We start from the raw sequence: 9,388 nt of genomic DNA on the forward strand, positions 1-9,388 counted from the left end.
TACCCCACCTTCCCATTTTCTTAAATTATGTATTCTAAAGCATCCCTTTTTTCCTATTTAGAGAGAAAATTTGTGCTTTCTGTCATTAACTATGGAAAAATCCTCTATTCTTTCAGAAAAATAAACAGAATACTTAATTATTTTGGAATCCAATTATTAATGGATTTTATATTTTTCAAACAGAAAAACTGGCCTCATAAAGGAGGATATTATACTGGTAGTGCTGTCAGGTAACCCTAAAGTCAGTTGTTGATGTCCACTAGCCTCTCCTTTTGCTCCCCTGAAGATCTACAGCCTCAAAAATCCTATATAAGGTCATTATGATGGCGTCGGTCACCTGGGTGGTATAGTGGTTACGAATTGGGCTGAGATCCATATGGTTGGCAGTTTGAGACCCAGAAGCTCCAAGGGAGAAAGACTGGGCTTTCTACTCCCATCAACAGTTACAGTCCCAGACACTCACAGGGAGGTCACTATGAGTCAACGCTGACTCGATGGCAGTGAGAGACAGATGAATCAGAATGGCAGCGAGTTTAATATGGGGGAGGACTAAGAAGTTCTCAACTCTCACTCATGTTTCTAAAAATAGTTATCAAGAAGGGAATTCTGAAGACAAAAATGCTAAGGAAATCCCAATCTTTGCATTTAACACTAGGAATATGGCAGAATCATCACAAGTGAAGCATTCAAAAGAGCTTTTGACCTTAAAAGTATGTCCAAATCTCACCAAAATTAAGCTCTGTTTTGATTATCACTATGTTCCTAAGTAGGAGATTAACATTTCAGTTCTCTTTTAGAGAACAGGGGGGGAAATTCTGCCAGGAGTCTCAATCTTACCTCTAGATCAGTTTCCATAAAATCAAACACAAGGCTAATATTAGATTTATGTCCAAAAGCATCAAGGAGCTGCAGAGCAAAAAAATTTAAGATATTAAAATATGCTTGTTACATAATTGCCAATATTATAGTGTAACATGAGAAAACTTTGAAAACTGAAAATGTACATTTGGAATGCCAACAATTCAATTTATACCATACCAAAATGACACTTAGCATCCTTGCAGAACACACATTGTATTCCTTTTAACATTTTAAAACTTTTGGGATGAAAAAGAAGCCAATGAAATTCTTGTTGGATAGCCTGTGCTATCCTCGAAGAATGGGCAAGTACACTGTTGTGATGGGGGGAAAATTTCTTGTGGTAAAATTCCTGGCCTTTTCCTTACCAATGCAGTTTTCAATTTTAATAAAAACTTCTTCCTAATAAGCCCACTGTAATCACTCTGTGTCCTTCGATAATACAGAAATTTCCTCTTTCAAATTCTAAAATCAGTTGCTTTAACCTTCTGAATTGAACTCTCTTGTCTTTTCTGATTGGACCTTTTTTATAAAAGCATCCTAACATGACTGAAACAAGTGTATTACTGAAAGAACTTGTCGGCAGACATGCACTGATCTCAGACACATGTTTAAACATATTTTATTGCAGTATCTTGTGTACAGATAAACTCGAATCCTAGGTGTACTGTTTCCTACTTGTCTTATACATTTTCAGGCTGATTCACTTCTGAACTTCTTCTGTAAGGCTACCTAGAATCTTTCCTGAGACTTCAGTCAATATCACCACACTTAATTTGACATAAAAGAATGCTGTGCATACTCACACCAATTATATTTTGATGACTAAGCTCCTGTAGTAACTTAATTTCTCGTAAAGCTGTTCTATTTATACCTACATAAAGACAAAGCAAGGAAAAGGTTAGTCATCTAATAAATAGCAATGAAATAAGGGTTATTTTGAAGTTTGGGGATTTTTTTTTTTTTACAAAAAGGTCTTTGTTTTTCTGATACTGCTTGATTTTTAAAACAGCTTAACACAAAGACTATAATAAATGGTGATTTTTTTAATTGAAAATTGTTTCACTGTATCTACAGCAAATCAGATGTGACAACTGTTGGAATAAGAACGTGAATAAACGAGTAACATAATTGATGACTCGAGACCTTCCTGGCTCGTGCCCTACCATTATTAAGGGCAGATTCTTCTATTTTGGTGCATATGAATTTATTATGCATCAACACTTCTTTCCATTGTCACCACATGAGAAACTTTTCAAAGGCAGTTGTCTGATCTACTCAATTGCTCCGAACAGCAGTTACTCAATATCAAATATAATTCATTATTCCCAAGATGATGACAGCATTGCACTCAGATCATACTATTAAGTGTATTGCAATCAGAAAAAGACATGAATTAGAGAATTTTAGTCTGCAAATCTGGGTGTCTCAGGGAAGAAAACCCCACATATATTTGGGGTCTGCATGGGTCAAATCTGTGTTATCCAAAAATACACTGTAAATCACATGCAGATTTAACCACAGAGGAGATCAACATCCTGACTATTATATGTAGCACTGAATTTTGCTTGTTGTTTCCATACAATGGTTTATAATGCCTTAAACAATCATGAAAAGAGCAAGACAAGTCTAAGAAACTTGCTGCCTTCCTTTCATTTAGTTAATCTGAATGCTTCTCTTAACATCTAAATGGTAGAAAGCACCAAACCTCCTTTCTCTATCTTAGTCTATCCTTGCTCTTCTGAGGCCCTATAGTAACTTTACCCAGAACCCTTGCTAATTCTAATTAATACTTTGTTTTCTCAGCGAATGGAAATGTTTTCTGTTCTGTCAGATTACATGAAATACGTACCATCTTTGGCTTCTGATCTATGTCCAAGTTTGATCTGGTAAGGTGGGAGGATAAAGCAAATACATTAAAAATATATTAAATTATTTAAACTAATTACATGATATGCAAATACTTCAAAAACTTAGCCACAACAAAAACATGTAGTATTAATAAGCAAAAAGGAAGTGAAAATTCCAGGTGAGAAAGGGAAAAATAATAGAGAATCAAGTTAGCCATCATTCCTTGCTGCTTATGTTTTTGAATTATGTATTCCTAAGGAGAAAGATGAGTCTGCCCCTCAAGAGTTACACAAAGACCAAACTCATTGTCACTGAGTCAGCTCAACTCAGCGACCCTCTACTGGGTTTCCAAGGCTGTAAATCTTTGTAGGAGTAGACAGTCCAAACCTTCTCGCATGGAGCAATTGGTGGGTTTGAATCCCTGCCTCTGCGGTTCCTAGTCCAACCTGAAAAATGCACAGCCTTGGAATCCTATGGAGCTGTTCTATTTTGTTCTACAGGGTCACTGTAAGTCAGAATCAATTCAATGGCAGTTGGTTCAAGTTTGGGTTTTTATCTTTGCAAGGCTGACAATGAAGCAAATATCTGAGGGTATACTTGTTAATAGTTATTCTTTTTAATTCAAGTTATTATACTTGGGAAGAAAGATGTGACATATACACAAAAATAAGTTGTACTGTTGATAATAAGTCTAATAATCTCTTAGGGACATTTCCTAAAAGGCAAAATTTTAAATTGCAGAGGATAATAAAAACTGGTTAAACTGCTGCTATAGAGAATAAACATAACAAATCAAACTACCATACATACTCAAGTATAAGCTGAGTTTTCCAGCACATTTTAATGTAGTTTTTGTGGTAGAATTAGGTGCCTCGGCTGATATTTGGGTTGGCTTATACTCAAGTATATACGGTAATAGGTTAAGTCTACACAAAACAGATCACTCAAAAAAACCCCAAAAACAAACAAAACAAAACAGATCACTCTCTTACTTAAACTAAGATTGTCAAGTATCAACAATTTAAAACAAAACTAAAAGTTACATACAGAACAAAACTATTCTATCTTTACACAAAACAAAACAGAACAACCTAATAAACCTCCTCTCTATCCACTACAAATAGTACTTTTTATTAAAAAAGTAGGCCAAAAAAAAAAAAAAAGTAGGCCATTTAGTACAGTATCAAAAAATGTAAGGTGTTTAGAAATAAATCTATCGAGATATATAGAAATTTCAATAATAAAATTATAAAGCCCTATTATAACATGCTTAAAGAGATCAAATTAAACAGAAATAGCCCATTCCTAGATAATAAAATTCATTATCATAAGCATATTAAACATGTTAATAAAACTGAATCTTTAGCTCCACAGCACTTTCCATGGTTGTTGACAAATTCACCCTAAGATATATATGGAAATATAAAAGGCTAAGAGAAAATAAAAGACAAAACAAGGGGATAAGGAAAAATACACAAAAATCGGGCTAAAAAGATACGATTTAAAAAATTACATTCACCCAACATAATAAGAGACATTTTTAACTTGTTTAAGTCTCGTATTTCATTACATAGATTCAACAATTACCGATGTTTGGTAACACTTCAGGAGCCCTGGTAGTGCAGTGGACAACGCGAGGGTGGCTGCAAGGTCTGAAGCCACCAGCAGCTTCTCCCGAGAAAGATGAGGCTTTCTACTTCTGTAAAGAATGACAGTCTCAAACACCCATGGGGGCAGTTCTTCCCGGTCCTGGAGGGTCGCTATGAGTCAGCACTGACTGACAGTCGTGCGTGAGCAGTAATCATTGCTGTGAATCTTTACCTCATCTTTCTCCCATGGAACAATTGGTGAGTTTGAACTGCTGACCCGTGGTTGTAGCCCAATGTGTAACCCACTATGCCACCAGGACTCCTTTCGGAAGGTCACATGAAATTTCCAGAATCCCACTATTCTGGTTTCAATTCCCTATTCCGGTTCAGCACATCCCCACTTTCCATCCCTCTGTTCAGTTCTGATACCAGCCACCAAGGAGCACTTCTTTTTCTGACCCCAGTTGGATCTCACAAGTTAGAAAGATACTACTCTTCAGACAAATCAAATAAGCAGATGCTCTCCAGATGCAAGCTTGGAAGCCACACAACACCCCTAGCCTGACTTGCTGACCAACAAGGGGTATTACCACTTTCTCCTCAGGGAGCCAGCTGCAAGCTCCAGGGATGTTTGCCTTGGGCTACCTCACTTTTACTTGCTCTGGCTCCCACAGTCCCTTTGTGATCCAAATTTCGCTACAATGACTCACAAAATATACTCATGATTACACTGTTATTATTTTAAAAGAATACAAATCAGAGCAACATAAAGAAATGCATAGGGCTGGGGCAGGGTGAGTCTGCATCCAAAACCTTTGGAATGACTTCAGTGCATAGCCATGCGAGGGGCCTCACTGATTATGTTTGATTAAGTCATGCCCTCCTACCCCCTTGAGCTTAGCTGACCAGATAAGCCTTGTGGCCAGGGCAGCATCCCACACATTCATAGGAATTCTCAAGTGTTATCTGGAGGTTTTAGATAATGCAGGCATCTAGATTACTCAAGAAATTCCAAGTATTCTCTTTCAGGAAACAAGGATAAAGGGCAAAAAGAGTTTTTGGTCTCACAGCAGAGAAGGTCCACAAGTACTATATATCCTTCATGTTCACAGTGGGAAGCATAAATAATATCTAAAATTGAAGGGGGTATTCAAAGAATAATAAAATAAGCATATTATTTAAAGAAATGATAGTATATACCAGAGGACAACTAAGTGAGTTCTAAACATTTGCTGTGAGGATTGAAAACTATAGGAGTGAGGCAGGATAAAAGCCAGTTTTATTAACTGATTTAAAATTATGAACATAAAATTGAAAAACTATATGTATGATTTGAAATAAAAGTTACACATAAAAGGCCGCACTATGCAACATCTTCAAGGAGGAATAGTTAATACAGAAAAACAAACCAAACTCGATTCTAACAGATTCTAAATCCTAATTTGTTAAAAGCAAGCAGCAACAAAATACACACCACAAACTACTAGAACTTTCAGCTATAGAACTCAATTGTAGAGAGGTTATACTAGTCAGTCAGCTCAGAACATTTGTGTAAGTAGAAGGAATCTGACAATACACGTAGAGCAAAGATGATCTCAGATTTGTTGAGTAGCATAGAGATGACACAGGAAAATACAGCAAAGGACTGGGTGCCGGTGGGGGGTGGTAGTAGTGCTGTTAGCCAGAGTGGACAGGGAAGGCATCTATGGGAAGAGACATCTGAGGGAGATGTGAGATATGAGGAATCGGCTATACAAAGTCATAAAGGAAGAATTATCTCAACCAGAAGGCAGAAAAAGGGCAATGCATCTGTAACAGGAATGAATTTAATGTGTTACAGGGGCAAAAAGGTCAGTATGGCTAGTGGCTGGGTGGAGGTGGGAATGTTAGTGTCAAAAAGATGAAGTTAGAAAAAAATCAGGAGAGTTAAGATGGTTGGCAAAAGTGTGTCTATGGTGCTGATCACAGACATAAGCTGATGATTATATTCATTCTTGAATGAATGTAAGTAAAAAAAAGCTTTTAAAGCCTGCATAAAAATTTAAATATAGTGTATCGCGCATTATTGTGAATGCTGGCGAAACCCTTTGCCAATTAATTTGTGTGCTGAAAACACAGAGGCTGTACTTGTCCCGTGGGGAGCCCTGATGGCATGGTGGTTGGGCTGCAATATGTAAGGCCCCACCGTTTGAAACAACCAGCCGCTTCGCAGCAGAAAGACTCCTGTAAAGAGTTACAGCCTCGGAAACCCACGACAGTTCAACCCTGAGTCGGAATTGACTGGATGGCAGCGAGTTTGGTTTGGGTTTGGTACTTGTTCTTTAGCCAACACTCAGTTGTTTGCAGCAAAGACGTCATTTCAATTTCATTTAACGGAACAACAAATTGGTTGACTCCAGAGTTCCAACTCGGAAAACGACGCGTATTCTACCGTCTTTGAAAACGACACAAATGACTTAATGAGCGAAGGCCACGCGTGCGGAGAACGTCCGCCATCAGCTCCTTAGAGACATTTTCAGAGAGAATGGAAGGAAAGGGACGCTTCTGTGCAACTCACTTTTTTGATGGCGACGATCTGATTGGTGTTTTTGTCTCTGGCCTTGTAAACAGTGGCAAACTAGAGAGAAACAGAAATAACACGAGTCTGGGAGGATGGCAGTGCTGGCCACTTTACTTGTTCATACTTTGGGAAGTCAAGCGAGAGATGTGGGGGACACTCCATGCCCGCTCCTTCAGAAAGAAGGGGGTGCTCGGGGTGGGAAGAGGAGTGGCAGGTGCGTGTGGGGAGAGCCAGGAGCCAGGCCCGGCCACTGGCCTCCCCGGGAAAACCTGCATGGCTGTGAGGTGGCAGGGTGCTCTCCGCCCCGGGCCCCAATTCCAGCACGAGGGCCTCACCTGTCCCTCTCCGAGGAAGTCCAGTTTTTCATAACGCTTTGCTCGCGACCTCACGTCCAAAGCCATCTGGGTCGCGAAACCTAACTCCAGTCAAAACGGAGAAGCTCCAAGGGCCAGGGGTGGATTTAAAGAGTCGCCAACAGCCTCTTCCGTTCACTTGGCTCCGACGCCTTCGGAGCTCCGCCCCACTTCCGGGATGGGCGGGGTTCGCCATCCGGAAGCTGCACCAGACCCAGCTGATTGGTTTGTCTGCGCCGCACCGCCTTGTCACGTGGTCTACGCCCAGTTCCGCAGAATCAGTGTTCCTGGGTTTAGTTGTCATCGGTCCCCTTTTACTTTCTCAATTTGGTGCTTTCTTGACGACTGCACACGAGCTTGGCACTCAGCGTACGGGATTTGATAGGTGTATGTATAGAAAGTTTATTCTTGTCCTTTCTCTTGGCCGAGCGCGTCAACGCCACTGTTGCTATGGACGCCAAGCCATGGATATCCGGTTACGTAGCCAAGTCTCAAATTTTATAAAAAAATCATTTTATTGGGGGCTTATACAACTCATCATAATCCGTCCATCCATCCATTGTGTCAAGCACATTTGTACATTGTTGCCAGCATTTTCTTTTGTTGTTGTTGCTATTCATTATTTTTTAAATCATTTTATTGGGGGCTCATACAACTCATCACAATCCATACGTACATCAACTGTATAAAACACATTTGTACATTCGTTACCCTAATCACTCTCAAAACATTTGCTCTCCATGTAAGCTCCTGGCATCAGCTCATTTTTTCCAAGTCTCAAATTCTTAAGGGCTGGTCAAGAGGAATTCTTTAGTTCGTTTATAAAGCACACCTATAATTGAACTTCGTTGGAACATATGCTGTGGTCCTCAGTTCTCTGCCCTGCGAAATAGTAATCATAATAGAGTACATCATACTGCCCTGCAAAATAGGAATCATAATAGACTACATCATAGGATGGTGAGAGTCAAACCTCACCATCAAACGCACAGAAAGTCCAGACATAGCAAGTGCCTATTATTAGCTGTGATCATACCCAATTTTTAGATTCTCATCGATTTTCATAAAAACCATCAAGGTCAAATTGACATTAATTCATTCAAATAATTTATTGAGTGCTCACTACATGCCAGGGCAAGCTCTGGTGTAGATTATGAGAGAAATCAGCAAGGAAGAAAATAAAACATGCCTGCATTCCAGTAGGAGCAGCAGATACCAAGAAAAGTATACAATACATAGTGATGGTGCTATGGAGATAATAAACGGAGTGCTGTTTTAATTGAGGTAGTTTGGGAAAAATATCACTGAAAAACCATTGTATGGTCTCAAATAGATGAGTGATGCCTCATGTTTTTAAGTTTGTTCTTCTTGTGAAAGATTAGAGGGGCAAGGAGAGAACTTCATCTGCTACAGAATTTCAAACTTTCATGGAATTCAGACTAAATGGAGCCAGTGAAGTTGGATGAACCCTTGAGGCTATTATCCTGAGATAATCTCTAAACTCTCTACCAAAAACAGTCCCTAAAGTATTTTCCTATCCAAATAACAGGTTCAGTTACTTAGTAATGAATGTATGCCTTCAGCATTGTGCTCTTAAAGAAAAAAAAATTGTATAGATTTGAACTGACAAAAGTACTCAAAGGTTAGAAAGGATTCCTAGGGGGGAAATGAGTTTGTTAGTAGGGGAGGAACAAGTCAGAAAAAGGTTATGAGTGATTACACATCTTAAGAATGTAATCATTGCCACTGAACTGTATATGTAGAAACAGTTGACTTGATGTTTTTCTGTGTATACTTTCAAGTTTTTTCTTTTTAAAGGACTTGTTAGATCATAGTCTTGGGGGTACCAAGATCAATTGGCATTACACAGCTCACAAAGACTTTGTTATATCCTACTTCGGTAAGTATCAATTGGGGCCTTACAAGCTCATGAGTAGTCATCTAAAGTGCAATGCAACTATTGGTCTAGCCTTATACTTTGGACAAAAGAATTATGAATATTGAAAGACATGCAAACAGTCTAATGAATGATGCAAACATCAGTCTTTTTTTTCATATTTAAAATTTGTGTTTATTTAACATTTGCTTCTGTAATGCACTCTCAGGTACATTGTAAGCTTTGTTGTTGAACAGGAATAGTGTCTGCTATGTAGTGTTTATCATTGTGTTTTAATCTT

At 38.7% G+C, this 9,388-nt stretch overlaps 1 protein-coding gene across 1 annotated transcript in view; it reads right to left on the reverse strand.

The window, feature by feature from the left end:
• The window catches only part of CDK7 (cyclin dependent kinase 7), a 19,347-nt gene extending 11,997 nt beyond the window's left edge, over positions 1-7,350 (reverse strand). Inside the window, exons 1-5 of the mRNA XM_004703691.2 lie at positions 7,194-7,350; positions 6,856-6,915; positions 2,711-2,744; positions 1,665-1,732; positions 838-906 (exon numbers count right to left, since the gene is read on the reverse strand). Of these exons, the coding sequence (XP_004703748.1) occupies positions 838-906; positions 1,665-1,732; positions 2,711-2,744; positions 6,856-6,915; positions 7,194-7,259 (297 nt within the window). The 5' untranslated portion in view covers positions 7,260-7,350. The remainder of the gene's footprint in view (positions 1-837; positions 907-1,664; positions 1,733-2,710; positions 2,745-6,855; positions 6,916-7,193) is intronic.
• Positions 7,351-9,388: the final 2,038 nt, after the last annotated feature.

This window comes from Echinops telfairi, unplaced genomic scaffold, assembly GCF_000313985.2.
Source record: "Echinops telfairi isolate 266 unplaced genomic scaffold, ASM31398v2 ScPeMD7_7469;HRSCAF=8507_1, whole genome shotgun sequence".
Taxonomy (NCBI): Eukaryota; Metazoa; Chordata; class Mammalia; order Afrosoricida; family Tenrecidae; genus Echinops; species Echinops telfairi.